This window comes from Pelobates fuscus, chromosome 2, assembly GCF_036172605.1.
Source record: "Pelobates fuscus isolate aPelFus1 chromosome 2, aPelFus1.pri, whole genome shotgun sequence".
NCBI classification, from domain to species: domain Eukaryota; kingdom Metazoa; phylum Chordata; class Amphibia; order Anura; family Pelobatidae; genus Pelobates; species Pelobates fuscus.
In genome coordinates this window covers 193,286,014-193,304,203 of record NC_086318.1, presented here as the reverse complement: position 1 = coordinate 193,304,203, position 18,190 = coordinate 193,286,014, and the positions used below count along the sequence as shown (strand labels likewise).

General features: G+C 42.6%; 1 protein-coding gene across 3 annotated transcripts in view; it reads right to left on the bottom strand.

Moving 5' to 3' along the window:
• Window positions 1-18,190, bottom strand: part of DOP1A (DOP1 leucine zipper like protein A) — an 88,758-nt gene that overhangs the window by 44,045 nt on the left and 26,523 nt on the right. Inside the window, exons 8-14 of one of the 3 annotated variants that reach the window (XM_063443033.1) lie at window positions 16,986-17,095; window positions 13,321-13,429; window positions 12,958-13,078; window positions 8,344-8,463; window positions 4,047-4,161; window positions 1,531-1,560; window positions 647-880 (exon numbers count right to left, since the gene is read on the bottom strand). In XM_063443033.1, coding sequence (XP_063299103.1) covers window positions 647-880; window positions 1,531-1,560; window positions 4,047-4,161; window positions 8,344-8,463; window positions 12,958-13,078; window positions 13,321-13,429; window positions 16,986-17,095 — 839 coding nt within the window. The remainder of the gene's footprint in view (window positions 1-646; window positions 881-1,530; window positions 1,561-4,046; window positions 4,162-8,343; window positions 8,464-12,957; window positions 13,079-13,320; window positions 13,430-16,985; window positions 17,096-18,190) is intronic. The other 2 variants (XM_063443034.1, XM_063443035.1) reach the window with 2 other exon arrangements.

Here is an 18,190-nt window from a genome sequence, read left to right as displayed (position 1 = left end):
AAAGAAAACTATAATCTTTTAACTGTACATCTAACACATTTGTACAAGTAGTTTACAAAGTTACTTGGTTACTGGATTTAAAAAAAAATCGTCCTCTTTTTAAATGTATTTCTTTTTATATACATCATTAAACAGAAATCACTCTAAACTCAAAACAGTTCACCCAGAAGTGCCCAAACCAACAATTTGACATAAGTTTGATTTGAAAAATGAAGGGTAGCACTCTACTTGTTAGTACATAAAATGGTAAAATATGAAATCATGTTCAAAATATAAGAGTTCAAAATGTTTTTTTTTTTGTTTGCTTTTTAAAAAGGTTTTGTTATTAACCTATACCACACTTTTAATTAAAGTGTTATGGAGTGCAGCAAAAATGTAATGTAGCCTAGTGGTGCACATCTACCTTCTATGTAATCTGAAGAAAGAATATAGTATATAGCCCTACCACCCATATACATACAAAGACGGAGTAAAAGAATGTCATGTATTATATCAAACTGCCATAGAGAGGGAGCACAATTCTCTTCATTAGTTCATTAGATCTCAGCCCGGTCACACTGCAATGTAACATTCTTGTAACATGGTTAAACATACTGCATTACTGATAGTACAACGGGACATGTTTGTGTTGTGTATATAACATTACCTTCCTGTCATCCCTTTCTTTGAAGGAGCCAATCTGTGCACCTGGAAAATGTACAGAGCCATCAGAACTGGCAGACAGAAGTGGGGGCTGAACCTTGCTGAGAATCTTGGAACAAAGCCGCAGAGAATCTACCAGTTCCTTCAAGTCCAGAGACTGCAGATGGCTTGTTAGAGCGGAGATCATTCTCAGGAGCAACTGGGGCAGATGTTCTGTCTGGATTTCTATGTATGTCTCCTACACAAATGAAAAACACTGATAACCATCAGCAATTGTTACATTCACCATTTCCTTTCTGTTCAGGACATAAAATACAAATTTGTATAGGCACTAATGTTAAGATAATGTTTATTACAAGCCCGAAGCCTACTAATCAATGTGCTACACAATTCGACTTGGGCCTTGCTTATAAAAGTAGTGGCTTAAGCATGTTGTAAGATACACTTGATTACACATTATATAATCAGAATGACATTGCTGGAAATGGAGCTAAAGTAAATACACAGACAACTATGGGCATGATCAAAAAGTAACAGTAAAGCCAACAAACAAACATTATTCTACATAAACAATACCAGGACTCCGTGAACGGGGAGATCTACATATCTATACAGGTTAGATATCAAGGATTTACTTTCACATCAGAACAAGTACTCCCACTACTGTCCACCTAGCCAGCTTGTCGCAGTCACTTTACCAGCTCTTGATATCAGATATTTGACTTTATTTCCTGTAGGATATCCTTTTGCTGTGACACTAGGCACCATATGCATTGTAACTGCATGCAAAATACAAACATGCATATCTATCTATTGATTCAGTAATACATAAGCATATATGAGGCCTTGGATACAAAGATAGGTGGTATCTTTAAGATCATACAGTACCTGGCATATCACTCTCATACTTCTAGTAGGCTTTGAAAATGAAAGCAGAATATAAGAGAGTCAGAAAGGAATAGAAAAATGGACATATTATAAGTAGCATGCATGAAAAAGTCTGAGGAATTAGTAACATATTGTAGCAAACATTTACTATATATATAGAAAAATTAATATTAAACATGCATTGTGTATACTCAAAAGGTGTTCTCATGAAGAACAACAAAATGGACAAAGTCCTTTTCCGTACCTTATACTTGTACGTTTCATTTGGCATTATACAGCTCTATGATGGTTATTTAGCTATCTCTAAATAACTAAACCAATACCAATATAACAGAGAAACAAAATAATATAACAGAGAAACAAAATTATCAGCTGGCACATATAAAGAAACCCATTCTCATATAACAATAGACCAGAAATCTGGTACTATGTTTAAAGCTGAAGAAATAATTTAGAGCAGCTTTCACAAGCAGCAACATGCTTTCTTCTTATAATATTTGTATTTTTTTTTTTTGGATCAAGAGGACGGATTTAATTTTCAAGCCACTAGGCAACAGGTCGCAGTGTATTCATAGAAAAATTCATTGCCAAATGATTTGCAAAACGTAAGCATAAACAGCAACACTGTAAACATATTTCTCTCTTCGTCAGAATGTTGCAATTCAGTTGTCAATTCATCAATTATTTGCTCCAGTGGGAACTTCTTTCAATTCAACTAGCTGGCTCTAAAGCTTTCAATTTGATTTTCAACTGATGCAGTTTCTGAACAGTTCAATTCGATGACTAAACCTTATATAACAGTCTTGGTGATCTGAAGTCAATAAGAGTGGCTTCTGCACCTGCTAAGTTATCTTTATAGAAATTAGCAGATAGTCAGTATTTTAAAGGACCACTAAAGGTACCCAGACAACTTCATCCACTAAAAGTGATCTAGGGCAAAGGAAAGAGTCCTTTATATTTCATTCCACATTAGTAATAAGTTTATCAATAGTCAAAAAAATTGCAGCTAAACAGTTATTGTCTGTACGAGCAAAGGTGCCGCAGCACCACATACAAAAAGCTTGTCTGCCGTTGTTGTGACCTCACTCCTTGTTAACATTATCTTACACAGACCTGCCATGTACATTGAATACTAACACTAATTAACATAGGATAAAGATTTAATGTTTAAAGGGACATGCATCACTATGAGAAAACGGTCTCATTCAAAAGCTTTAGTCTTTTAGGCTGAAAAAAAGCATGCAAATCTGATTTATTTTTTTTATGTTTACCTGCTTCTTTTTATTTCCACACAAACTCAAGGGGAGACTACAATATACCGATCAGTGTCCTATCCCTAGGAATGCTGGAAAAGTGCACTGGCCATGCCTTACAGATTTAAACATGTGAAGCTGGAATCTCTCTACACCTTGCAACATCCTGACAGGGGGAGAAGAGACGGAGTCTAATCAGTGTGATTAAAACAGAGCAAGCAGTATCGGGTTTCTCTCACCTGCTGCTACCCAATGATTCCCTGTTTCTGTCATTAGTAAACTGGTCTGAAGCTGAGCTGGATGGGTAAGAGTAAGGGGGAGACACTGAAGAAACTTCCCTGGCTGTAAGGTGTGCCGAATAATGCAATCTAAGCAAGTCTATAGTGAATTTATAAACATTTATTACATATTTTTCAAAGTTTTCTTGTTTTATCTTGATTCGTAAATTTGTTTAAAAGGGTTTGTGTGCTGGTTTAAAAACCGAATTGTCAAGCGATGCATGTTCCTTTAAAGATCAATACAGCAGCATAGGATGAAGGCCTTATATTTCTGTCTGGGTTTACTTTTTTTTTTTTTATTCTTTATTTTTGAATAAAGAACAAAGGTTTGCAACTGGGCTTGTGCACAAGCCTATATATTTGAAAAACATAAGATAGCGATGATACAAGGCGAGATTACGTGCAGGTCTGTGGGGTGGTTGAGTTAACCTAGTGGACTTGTCTCTTAAGGATGTCTAATAATTCTGGTCAACCTCCTAATTGTGCCATTGGATTTTTATGTTAAGCATTAACATGGTCGCAAATGGTGGGATCGGTATGGGGTGCAGGGTTGCTACCAGGGTCAGTGAGCACCAGGGCATTTGTATTGTTAGTGCTATTTCCTTTATCGCCTCACTACTTCTGTAGTCTAGTGCCTTCTAGCCACCTTCCCCGGTCCCAATACTCGCTGTGATATAGTGCGACCTTCAATACTAGATGTGAGGGCGTTTGTGTGCGCATGTGTGCATTCTACGCTTATGGATGCCTAAGGGAAAGTAAGAGAGATAGAGAGGAGTAAGAGATAGGGGAATAGTGAGGGGGGAAGGGACAAGCCCAGCTCCGGGAGGGCAAGCAAGGGGGCCAGGGCGGGAGGGCAAACACGCCAGACGTGCCCCGGCAATCTCTGCTGGGTTTACTTTTGAAGTGCATTACCTTAAAATAATATGCATTCACTTAAAAATAATATAAAATAGTAATGTATTTAAGTAGTTAAATGGGTACTTACTAAAGACACAATATCCAATAAAAAATCAACTAATAAGCAGAAATTGATAAGAGGTAACTGAGATGTCTTGCTGCCATCACAAGCTTGTAAATTAAGTCTGGCATGAAGTGTCCGCCTACAAGGGAAAAAAATACTGATTACCAAATGTGTTTCTTCATTCAACACTATAGCATTAGTAATAAAAACATGTATTCCTAACCATATATTGTTAAACTATTAGGGATGCACCGAAATTTCTGGTCGAAAATAGGCCTATCCCGTTTCGGGCAAAAACGGGTCAAATTTGCAGAAATTACAAAATTTTCATTTTTTGGGAGGTACGGGGGGGGGGGGGTGGGGTGATAAGAATATAGGACAGGGGAGGGGGAAAGAACCCTATGGGACAGGGTAGATAACACTATGGGACAGGGGAGGGGGGATAACACTATGGGACAGGGGAGGGGGGGATAACACTATGGGACAGGGGAGGGGGGGATAACACTATGGGACAGGGGAGGGGGGGATAACACTATGGGACAGGGGAGGGGGAAATAACACTATGGGACACGGGAGGGGGAAATAACACTATGGGACACGGGAGGGGGAAATAACACTATGGGACACGGGAGGGGGAAATAACACTATGGGACACGGGAGGGGGAAATAACACTATGGGACACGGGAGGGGGAAATAACACTATGGGACACGGGAGGGGGGCGAATAACACTATGGGACACGGGAGGGGGGCGAATAACACTATGGGACACGGGAGGGGGGCGAATAACACTATGGGACACGGGAGGGGGGCGAATAACACTATGGGACACGGGAGGGGGGCGAATAACACTATGGGACACGGGAGGGGGGCGAATAACACTATGGGACACGGGAGGGGGGCGAATAACACTATGGGACACGGGAGGGGGGCGAATAACACTATGGGACACGGGAGGGGGGCGAATAACACTATGGGACACGGGAGGGGGGCGAATAACACTATGGGACACGGGAGGGGGGCGAATAACACTATGGGACACGGGAGGGGGGCGAATAACACTATGGGACACGGGAGGGGGGCGAATAACACTATGGGACACGGGAGGGGGCGAATAACACTATGGGACACGGGAGGGGGCGAATAACACTATGGGACACGGGAGGGGGCGAATAACACTATGGGACACGGGAGGGGGGCGAATAACACTATGGGACACAAGAGGGGGGCGAATAACACTATGGGACACGGGAGGGGGGCGAATAACACTATGGGACACGGGAGGGGGGCGAATAACACTATGGGACACGGGAGGGGGCGAATAACACTATGGGACACGGGAGGGGGCGAATAACACTATGGGACACGGGAGGGGGCGAATAACACTATGGGACACGGGAGGGGGCGAATAACACTATGGGACACGGGAGGGGGCGAATAACACTATGGGACACGGGAGGGGGCGAATAACACTATGGGACACGGGAGGGGGCGAATAACACTATGGGACACGGGAGGGGGCGAATAACACTATGGGACACGGGAGGGGGCGAATAACACTATGGGACACGGGAGGGGGCGAATAACACTATGGGACACGGGAGGGGGCGAATAACACTATGGGACACGGGAGGGGGCGAATAACACTATGGGAAATGGGAGGGGGGCGAATAACACTATGGGACACGGGAGGGAGGCGAATAACACTATGGGACACGGGAGGGGGGGAAGAACACTATGGGACACGGGAGGGGGAGGGAAGAACACTATGGGACACGGGAGGGGGAGGGAAGAACACTATGGGACACGGGAGGGGGGGAGAACACTATGGGACACGGGAGGGGGGGAAGAACACTATGGGACACGGGAGGGGGGGAGAACACTAGAGTGGGGGGAGAACACTATGGGATACGGGAGTGGGGGGAGAACACTATGGGACACGGGAGTGGGGGGAGAACACTAGAGTGGGGGAGAACACTATGGGATACGGGAGTGGTAGGAGAACACTATGGGATACGGGATGGGGTGGGAGAACACTACGGGACACGGGAGGGGGTGGGAGAACACAACGGGACACGGGAGGGGGTGGGAGAACACTATGGGACACGGGAGGGGGAGGGAAGAACACTATGGGACACGGGAGGGGGGGAGAACACTATGGGACACGGGAGGGGGGGAGAACACTAGAGTGGGGGGAGAACACTATGGGATACGGGAGTGGGGGGAGAACACTATGGGACACGGGAGTGGGGGGAGAACACTAGAGTGGGGGAGAACACTATGGGATACGGGAGTGGTAGGAGAACACTATGGGATACGGGAGGGGGTGGGAGAACACTACGGGACACGGGAGGGGGTGGGAGAACACTACGGGACACGGGAGGGGGTGGGAGAACACAACGGGACACGGGAGGGGGTGGGAGAACACAACGGGACACGGGAGGGGGGGGAAGAACACTACGGGACACGGGAGGGGGGGAAGAACACTACGGGACACGGGAGGGGGGGGAAGAACACTTTGGGACGGGGGGAGAACACTATGGGATGGGGGGAAAGAACACTGGTACAGGGGAGGGGAGAAAAGAACACTATGGGACTGGGGGAGGAGGGGAGAAAAAGAGGGAGGGGAGAGGAACACTAGAGGGGGGACCACTAAAAGAGAAGGGAAGTTTTTCATATTAGATTAATTAATTTTAATAATTATTAATAAATATTTTTTTTCATATTAGATTAATTTAATTCATTAAAAAGTCTAATATTAATAAAATTATAGGGAAAAAACTTTTTAAAATCATTTTGGGGGAAAAAGACATCCTGAATTTTTGGTTTAGTTTCGGCCCAGAATTTTCATTTCCGTGCATCCCTACTCCTTATCTAAATTAAATGGTGATTATAAATTTAATAAAAAGAATAAAAATAAAGTGGTTTATTTACCCTCTTTCCAACACAGCATCACAGTCCTTGTAGCATTTCCTCCCGTCCCGTGTAGATAATCAATACAAACCAGAAGTGCATTCACAGAAAGCTCTGCGCTCTTCCAATTAAATCCCAGGGAAGCATTTGAGGGCATCAAACAGCACATAATAGAGTCTGAGTCTCTGCAGCAGAAACACCTCTAATGGCGGTCTACAGAAAGGCAATCTTTTCAACCGAAGAACTAAAAGGATAGGGCCACTCCACCCAAGACCACTTCATTTGAGATTCAAGGGATACTATAAGTGGCAGGAATACAGGGCTGTATTCCTGGCACTATTGCTGCCCCTGCCTCCCCCCGACCGTGCGCCCCACAGCCCGGGTATATAAAGGGTTAAAAACCCTTTACTTACCTTTACCCAGCGGCGATATCCCTCGGTGCTCAGTTGACCTTCCATCCCCTCTAAAGGACTGCGACGAGCGGGTGCTAATGTCCATGCAAGTGCCGCGCGCATTAGACCTCCCAATAGAAAAGCATTGAATCAATGCTTCCCTACGGAGAAAAATCTGACGCTGGATGTCCTCATACAGAGCATGAGGATGTCCAGTGTGAGATACCGAACCAATGTTCTGTGTCGATACAGGAAATCCTCTAGATTGTGTTTAACATTGCATCACTAAGTGCAAAAGGGACACTTCAATTAGCTGAAGTGGTCTGGGTGCCTACAGTGTCCCTTTAATCAGCCTTTAAGTCTGGCAATATGTTTCAGTATTGTGAACATAGGACAAAAACAGTCAATGTACACGGTCATACTCTATGAGTAGGATCAATCCAATTCTCAATTTTTACCACTTTCTTATTAATGACTTAGTTTTGCTTTATTTAACCAATAACTCTTTGCCTATTCATACTCATACAGCTGATTTGACTGAGTTGCATATTATAAAATACACTTTATATTTTTTTTATTTTAGTTCTCTAATAGATAAGGTTTGACTATTGAGTTTTGTGAGTCCTCATTTGCAGGAATTGTGTATGCAGAAACGTGGAATATTGTATGTAAACACGGCCACAAGTGCAGTTCCGATTTATAATATACAATAACATTTATTCAGTTTTCAAGGATACTGTACACTTGAGGGTGAGGATGATTTTTTTTTCAATTTGTTTGAAAGAATTCGTTTATAGATGTGGAACATTTGACAAAGCAGAACATTTTCTTCCTACCCTCTGGTTCAGCTGCATCCCAGAGCATTTATCATTGCTGTTATTATACAGCCAGCAGCCCAAAAGGATCCGAGCAGCCCACACTGTAATAAATCTTTTCTACAGCTCAGCACTATTAAATAAAAAGCAAATTAAAATGACACGCTGTTTTTATCCCTCAATGTAAAATACCTATACCTACCTACAGCATTCTTCAAACCAGCGAGCGATGTAATCCCACATGTAGTAAGGCTCGAAGGAATTGAACAAAAGGTTGGCAGTTTTAATGAGCTCTGCTGTTCTCTTGTTTTCCCTCAGTTTACTAAACAGAAAAAAAGCAATGTCATACACTGTACTGGTAAATATCATACAATTTAAAGCACAATTATCTTACTTTTAGAATGGTCCAAGATTTACTAAGATTCCCACTAGAAAAGATATGGGTAATCAATTAATCTAAACCTGGAGCACTGGTCCAAATAAAAGGTCATCCTAAAAGGCAGGTTTATATCACTGCCTGGGTTATTATTATACAAACGTGTCAATTGTTGAGAATTGAATGGAAATTACACATCTTACGGCAAAATAGATGAACTGACAACTTGGGTAGCTTTCTTTCATTTGGCCAATTGAAGCCCAAAATTTTAAATTATTTTTCAATCATATGATAATATATATACACGTATATGAATAATTCTATCCAAAGCCTTGCCCCTCAACTGAGGCTGAATAAACACTGCCACAATGTTGAGTGACCTGTTTGTGCCCTTAGGTTAATGGGACCTGCTGGTCAGTAATTACTGGAGAGTTGCACTTTAGTAGCATTATTATGTTGATTATTGGAAAAATATAACGATTTTCTCAAGAAGTGTCCCTGTGCCACAGACAAAGAATCAAAGGCAACATCCTTCTCCATTGAGTGTAGGAAGGTTTATTGGTGATCACATGCATTTTTGCTATACACCCTGAACTAAATCTTTTGGTAACACATAGAGAAATTAGATGAAATAATGTGTTTATTCATAGTGGCAATAGCCCTGCTTGGTCAAACACTTTATATATAGTCTGTGACTATTTACGGAGTGTTTGAAATAGGGTGTGAAAGCATACGTTTTCCCCATGGTTTAGTTTTGGAAATGGTTTACACTTCAATAAGAGACTTTATAATAACAGGAATCAGGTAATACACTCTATCCAGTATGTTTACAACTGTATAGTGTACACAGCAAAGAATATGAGCATTGTTCTGAGAAGGTTTCACATGTATACTTTTTTTGTTAATTGGTGTGGAGCCCACATTTAATGTTTCTTATGTCTTTCGTGAACAATCAGTGTCCATTAAGTTAATAAGTAGTTACATAGTTACATAGCTGAAAAGAGACTTGCGTCCATCAAGTTCAGCCTTCCTCACATATGTTTTTTGCTGTTGATCCAAAAGAAGGCATTAAAAAAAAAAAAAAAACCCAGTTTGAAGCACTTCCAATTTTGCAACAAGCTAGGAAAAAAATCCCTTGTTGACCCCAGAATGGCAGTCAGACATAGGCGTGCGCAGCCTATTGCATTAGGGTGTGCACCCTCAAGCACAAGCACACGCGGCGTATATATATATATATATATATATATATATATATATATGTATATGTATGTATATATATATATACACATATATACACACACACACACAAAGCTGTGTGTGTGCTGTGTGAGGGTGCTGTTAGTGTGATGTGTGTGTGCTGGTAGTGTACTATGTGGGTGAGGGTGTTTGTGTGTGCGTGCTTGTGAGGGTGCTGTGAATGTACTGTGTGTCAGGGTGCTGTTTGTGTGTGTGCACTTGTGAGGGTGCTGTAAATGTACTGTGTGTCAGGGTGCTGTTTGTGTGTGTGCACTTGTGAGGGTGCTGTAAATGTACTGTGTGTCAGGGTGCTGTTTGTGTGTGTGTGTGTGTGTGCACTTGTGAGGGTGCTGTAAATGTACTGTGTGTCAGGGTGCTGTTTGTGTGTGAGGGTACTGGTAGTGTTTTGTGTGTGTTTGTTAGGGTCCTGTGTGTGGGTGCTGTATGTGTGTGTGGGTGCTGTATGTGTGTGTGGGTGCTGTATGTGTGTAGGTGCTGTATGTCTGTGGGTGCTGTGTGTGCTGTGTATGTCTGTGGGTGCTGTGTATGTCTGTGGGTGCTGTGCATGTCTGTGGGTGCTGTGTGTGTCTGTGGGTGCTGTGTGTGTCTGTGGGTGCTGTGTGTGTCTGTGGGTGCTGTGTGTGTCTGTGGGGGTGCTGTGTGTGTCTGTGGGGGTGCTGTGTATGTCTGTGGGTGCTGTGTATGTCTGTGGGTGCTGTGTATGTCTGTGGGTGCTGTGTATGTCTGTGGGTGCGGTGTATGTCTGTGGGTGCTGTGTATGTCTGTGGGTGCTGTGTGTGTCTGTGGGTGCTGTGTGTGTCTGTGGGTGCTGTGTGTGTCTGTGGGTGCTGTGTGTGTCTGTGGGTGCTGTGTGTGTCTGTGTGTGCTGTGTGTGTCTGTGGGTGTGCTGTGTGTGTCTGTGGGTGTGCTGTGTGTGTCTGTGGGTGCTGTGTGTGTCTGTGGGTGCTGTGTGTGTCTGTGGGTGCTGTGTGTGTCTGTGGGTGCTGTGTGTGTCTGTGGGTGCTGTGTGTGTCTGTGGGTGCTGTGTGTGTCTGTGGGTGTGCTGTGTGTGTCTGTGGGTGTGCTGTGTGTGTCTGTGGGTGTGCTGTGTGTGTCTGTGGGTGTGCTGTGTGTGTCTGTGGGTGTGCTGTGTGTGTCTGTGGGTGCTGTGTATGTCTGTGGGTGCTGTGTATGTCTGTGGGTGCTGTGTATGTCTGTGGGTGCTGTGTGTGTCTGTGGGTGTGCTGCGTGTGTCTGTGGGTGTGCTGTGTGTGTCTGTGGGTGCTGTGTATGTCTGTGGGTGCTGTGTATGTCTGTGGGTGCTGTGTGTGTCTGTGGGTGCTGTGTATGTCTGTGGGTGCTGTGTATGTCTGTGGGTGCTGTGTATGTGTGTGCTGTGTATGTGTGTGTGTGTGCTGTGTATGTGTGTATGTGTGTGGGTGATTGTGGGGGGTGGAGGTGGGGGTACATTACTAAATATCCCCCCTCCCTTCTTACTTTATGTGGGGAGGGGGGCTTCTTGTTCCTTGTCCCTGGTGGTCCAGTGGAGGTGGAGGCAGATCAGTTATCCCCCCTCCCTTCTTACCTTATGCCTGGGAGGGGGGATCCTGCTGCTGCTGCCATCCCTGGTGGTCCAGAGGAGAGTGAACTCGAGCCCCGCAGGGCTAGAGTTCACTCACGCGAGATCTGAGCGTTGCCGCGGCAACGCTCAGATCTCGCGAGAGGAACCCGGCGGAGCTGCTGGCAATAGCTCCCCGGGTCCTCTCCTGCCTCCCTCACTGCCTGTGAGCCGGTGAGGGGAGGCTGAGAGCAGAGCCGGCGTTCGGATAGCGCCGGCTTTGCATGAGCCGGCAGGGGAGATCCTGAGATCTCCCCTGCCGGTCTCAATGCATAGGCGTGCCGCGGGGATTAGGGTGTGCCCAGGCACACCCGGCACACCCCGTGCGCACGCCTATGCAGTCAGATTTATCCTTGGATCAAGCAGTTATTACCCTACATTGAAAGATTATATCCTTGAATATTCTGTTTTTGCAAGTATGCATCTAGTAGCTGTTTGAACATCTGTATGGACTCTGATAAAACCACTTCTTCAGGCAGAGAATTCCACATCCTGATTGTTCTTACAGTAAAAAATCCTTTCCTTTGCCTTAGACGAAATCTTCTTTCTTCTAGTCTAAACGCATGACCTCGTGTCCTATGTAAAGTCCGGTTTGTGAATAGATTTCCACACAATGGTTTGTATTGGCCTCGAATATATTTGTATAATGTTATCATATCCCCTCTCAGGCGACGTTTTTCTAAACTAAATAGGTTTAAATTTGTTAACCTTTCTTCATAGCTGATATGTTCCATTCCTTTTATTAATTTTGTAGCCCGCCTCTGCACTTTTTCTAGTGCCATAATATCCTTCTTTAGAACAGGTGCCCAAAATTGCACAGCATATTCAATGTGTGGTCTTACCAGTGATTTATAAAGAGGCAAAATTATATTCTTGTCCCGAGAATGAATGCCCTTTTTCATGCATGACAATACCCTACTGGCCTTGGCCACTGCTGATTGACATTGCACATTGTTGCATAGTTTGTTGTCTATAACAATTCCCAAGTCCTTTTCGTGTGTTGTTATCCCTAATTCGCTTCCATTAAGGGTATACGTTGCTTGTGTATTCTTTACGCCGAAGTGCATAACTTTGCATTTTTCAACATTAAATTTCATCTGCCATTTGAGTGCCCAGTCCTCCAGTCTATCTAAATCCCTCTGCAGCAAAGTAATATCTTGCTCACATTGTATTATTTTACAAAGTTTTGTGTCATCTGCAAACACTGAAACATGACTTTCAATGCTGTCTTCAAGATCATTTATAAACATGTTAAATATAAGGGGTCCCAGAACAGACCCCTGAGGGACACCACTTGCCACCTCTGTCCAGCTTGAAAATTTACCATTAACGACAACTCTTTGTACTCTGTTTTTAAGCCAATGTTCTACCCAAGAACAAGCATTTTCATCTAGACCGATTTCCTTGAGTTTGAACACTAATCTTCTGTGTGGAACTGTATCAAATGCCTTGGCAAAGTCCAAATAGATCACATCCACTGCAACACCCTGATCTATACTTCTACTTACTTCTTCGTAGAATGCAATCAAGTTAGTTTGACACAGCCTGAAGTAGCTAAAATAATTTGAAAGATGGAATCAACATACCTGCTAAGCTGAGCTGGATCCTTACTAAAAGGTGCTTGTGTTTGAATATCAAGTTCAGCTTTGCACTGTGTATATAACGTCCTAAACACTTCTATCAATACATCTTCCAAGATCGCAGGGCCTATAACCAAAACACATAAAGACCAGTAACAAATATACACAATCTGCCATGGGTGTTTAAGGGCTAAAGTAAAGTATAATTACCTTCAGAGCTATAACAATTTATTTTAATGTTATTTCCATATATTGGAGTGGTGTGGGAGTGATTTGAACAGTGGGCCAAGCATTCAACAGCAAGCTGAGCATTTGATTCAAAATGTACACAAAAACAATCATATATATATATATATAAAAATTAAATACCTAGTTCAGGCTTGTCTAGTAGACTTATAAGAATACGGAATGGCTTTAAGTCTTGCACCGGTGCACTCTCTCGGTTGAGTTCCTTTCCTTGTAGAATCCCCACCATGGCCTGCATCAAAAAAACCACCATCCAGTCATTAACTAAGCATGTGCTTTGGTACATTGTAAAATCATAACATATTGTGACAGAATACATGTCTCCTCAATACCAAAGATAACGGAGTAGTACCGTATATACTCGAGTATAAGCCGACCCGAATATAAGCCGAGGCCCATAATTTTACCCCCAAACACTGGGAAAACTTATTGACTCGAGTATAAGACTAGGGTGGGAAATGCAGCAGCTACTGGTAAATTTCTAAATAAAATTAGATCATAAAAAAATTACCGTATATTAATAGAATATTTATTTACAGTGTGCGTATATAATGAATGCAGTGTGTGCGTATGAGTGCAGTGTGTGCATATGAGTGCAGTGCGTGTGTGTATGAGTGCAGTGCGTGTGTGTTTATGAGTGCAGTGCGTGTGTATGAGTGCAGTGTGTGTATGAGTGCAGTGTTTTTATGAGTGCAGTGTGTGTATGAGTGCAGTGTGTGTATGAGTGCATTGTGTGTGTGAATGCAGTGTGTGTTTGTGAATGCAGTGTGTGTGTATGAATGCAGTGTGTGTGTATGAGAGCAGTGTGTGTATGAATGCAGTGTGTGTGTGTATGAGTGCAGTGTGTGTGTATGAGAGCAGTGTGTGTATGAATGCAGTGTGTGTGTGTATGAGTGCAGTGTGTGTGTGTATGAGTGCAGTGTGTGTGTATGAGTGCAGTGTGTGTGTATGAGTGCAGTGTGTGTGTATGAGTGCAGTGTGTGTGTATGAGTGCAGTGTGTGTATGAGTGCAGTGTGTATGAGTGCAGTGTGTATGAGTGCAGTGTGTATGAGTGCAGTGTGTATGAGTGCAGTGTGTGTGAATGCAGTGTGTGTTTGTGAATGCAGTGTGTGTATGAGAGCAGTGTGTGTATGAAAGCAGTGTGTGTATGAGAGCAGTGTGTGTGTATGAGAGCAGTGTGTGTGTATGAGAGCAGTGTGTGTATGAATGCAGTGTGTGTGTATGAGTGCAGTGTGTGTGTATGAGTGCAGTGTGTGTGTATGAGTGCAGTGTGTGTATGAATGCAGTGTGAGTGTGTATGAATGCAGTGTGAGTGTGTATGAATGCAGTGTGAGTGTGTGTGATGCAGTGTGAGTGTGTGTGATGCAGTGTGAGTGTGTGTGATGCAGTGTGAGTGTGTGTGATGCAGTGTGTGTGTATGAGTGCAGTGTGAGTGTGTGTGATGCAGTGTGAGTGTGTGTGATGCAGTGTGAGTGTGTGTGATGCAGTGTGTGTTTGTGTATGTGTTGGGGGTGGGCATTTTGATTATTGTTATTTTATTATTTTAATCTTTTTTTTTTTGTTATATTATTTATTTATTTTATTAATTATTATTTTTATTTTTTTGTTAGAGTTATTTTTTTTAATTATTATTTTTTATTATAATATTTTTTTTTTCGTCCCCCCTCCCTGCTTGATATATGGCAGGGAGGGGGGCTTTCCTTCCCTGGTGGTCCAGTGGTATTGGCAGTTCAGTGGGGGGGAGAGGGGGCTGGCAGAGCTGTAACTTACCTGTCCTGCAGCTCCTGTCAGCTCTCTCCTCCTCCGCGCCGTCCATTCAGCACCTCGGTCAGCTCCCAGTGTAAGTCTCGCGAGAGACGCGGCTCTCGCGAGACTTACACTGGGAGCTGACCGAGGTGCTGAACGGACGGCGCGGAGGAGGAGAGAGCTGACAGGAGCTGCAGGAGAGGTAAGTTACAGCTCTGCCAGCCCCCACATCCCCCAGTCTGTATTATGGCAATGCAAATTGCCATAATACAGACTATTGACTCGAGTATAAGCCGAGTTGGTTTTTTTCAGCACAAAAAACGTGCTGAAAAACTCTGCTTATACTCGAGTATATACGGTACTTTAAACTGATCCCAGCTTATCCTCTACTCTTTGGGGCATGGTGCTGCAAGCATTCTACATAAATTACCTGCATTCATCTCACAGAGTGTGGACCATGCTGAGAGTTTATTGTTATAACTGCCATTTCATGCAACCTGATGGAGAGGTGTGCTTTGTGACATGGTGCACTAAGTTGATTTCACACAGTGCACACCACTTTTATGTATGCTGTGGCATTCTACTAACTCATCTGCTTCAATTAGACCATATTGAATAATGTCTGACACCAGCAACCATGTAGCAACAGTCATACCAGGACAGTCCACTCTGCATCTCTCAATTTTAATGTTTGGTTGAACAATAAATAATCAGCTTGACCATGCCTGTATGCTTTGTGTATTCTATCAAATATCAGCAGGCACAAAGAAAAGCAAATTAAAAGTTAATTGTCAAATATTACATTATTCTGTAGCAAGCAGCTGTGCCTTTGTATAGACGCTAGTACTGCACTTGCAGTCCAACATATCCCACCAAACCCAGACAAATATAGAAAGCATGCAGGTGCATTACATAGTGTCTATCAAAAAGAGCCACTTGTGCATGTATGGAGAGTTACATTTTTTATATAAAGGGACACTATAGTCACGAGAACAACTACAGCTTATTGAATTTGTTCTGGTGAGTAGAATCATTACCTTCAGGCTTTTTGCTGTAAACACTGTCTTTTCAGAGAAAATGCAGTGTTTACATTACAGCCTAGTGATAACTTCACTGGCCACTCCTTAGATGGCTGTTAGAGATCCTCCCTGGGTCGTGGCTGCCTAAAATGCATCCAAACATTCAGTATCTCCTCCCTCTGCATGCAGACACTGAACTTTCCTCATAGAGATTCAATGATTCAATGCATCTCTATGAGGAGATGCTGATTGGCCAGGGCTGTGTTTGAATCATGCTGGCTTTGCCCCTTTGTCAGTCTCAGCCAATCCTATGGGGAAGCATTGTGATTGGATCAGGCTACCACTTCTGATGATGTCAGCACGCTGCTTGTTTTTCTGAGTCTAACAGCATGTAGAGTTACAGCTTCAGGCTTGAATACAGTAAGATTTTTACTATATTTATTGAGGCATGAGGGGCCCATAGGGGCTAGATGGTGGTTTTAACCCTATAGGGCCAGGAATACTTGTTTGTGTAGACTGAACATAATTCATACCTTACTACACTAAACCGCTATTTAAATAAAATATTTAACACTTACTACCTCCAGTTGTGATACTTTTGGATAAGCCTTTGTGTTCTTTTCTACATGACCACATGATTCACTGTATGGCTATTCGAAGTACATATACATGTGCACAGACACTTCTAAAACATGACAGCATGACACGATCAGCAGATAGAGAATTATTTTTTTCTGAAATGACCTGTACGTTTAGTATAAATCAGAATATCATAATATATAGAGATAAGGATGGATTTATTTACTGAATTGTAACTTGGAAACCATATTGCATTTAGGATAACATTGCCTAGATGGAGAAAATCTTGACCAGATTTTGATTTCCGTCATTTTGGTGTATATTTTACAAGTTGCTTCTCAAACCACCACAACTCAATGTTAAGATAATAGACATCAATGTCTTGGAAAGAGATGCACTTTATTAGAGTGAATGGTGAATTTGGAAAGAGGACAGCCACCCACCTGCACCAACAGGTCCTTGGAGAAAGTATTGAAATAGTAAGTGGCATGCTCCTCTGGATTGCTTTGCCGTGTGCTTCTTGGTCCTACCACAGCCCCATTGTTATCAAAGCCTAAGAGGGAGCGAAAAAAAATACAAGTTCAGAAATGATCGCTGTTTCTTGCCATTTTAATGGTTACAAGCACGCAAATACAAATAACTCACCAAATATGGAGTAGCCACAATGACAGCGAGAGGGAAATCATATGAGAGTTAAATTAGAGAAAGACTTGTAACTCTTTAAAGAAACATGCACGCAGAGTAGGTATAAATTAGCTAGGCGACTAATACCTTAAACGGTAAATGTAAATTAAAGAAACAGGCAGACAGTAGAGATGGATGAATATGTAACCAAACTATCACACATCTTACTGTATAAAATCTCTGCTACTGTGACAGACCGGAAAGACACATGTCAAAGCAATGAATCACTTTGAACAGAATTTTGATGAAGACATCGCAGTGGTGATCTTACTATTCCCATTAAACTCCTACCCACAGAACCCACTCTCTCAGTTCTTATTATTCTAAGCATTGCGAGAGGATTGAAAAAAAAAAAGCAAAGGGGCTGTGATTTTATATGACAAATCTTCATATAAATAAATCATATACTTTAGGAATGTATTAAAAGCAATCTATTGAAGTTATATCTTTTCAATTGAACAGAGAATGTAATTAAAAATAATTCGGATTAAATTGCCAAGCGGTGAGAATTGTTAAACCTCATCATCATATCTACAGATTAAACTATCCGAAACCCAATGAAAATCAACAATAGAGTATTTTTCTGGCCAATGTGACCAGTGTGCAGCCATTACTAGAATCTGTGGGGTGGTACAGCAAACAGTGTGACCGTAAATAGATGCACACATTTCTTTTTCACCAACAGCACAGAGGTCAATATAAATAAATACAATGTTACCTATTTGGATATGGTTGCAAGCATTTTTAATAAAACCATGTCAATACAGCACTAACCAGAGAAGAGTGAATTTGCGGTTCATAGTCCACCAATAATGAATTTTATTTATATTTATTGCATTAGAACTACAGGAACATTATATACAGATTTCACATTTCGAGTGCCAGGAAAGTGGAGGCATATTTTGAAGGGAATCAATAGAATGTTAATAATTCAGCAATCTTAAAAGCAGAACATTTAGCTGGA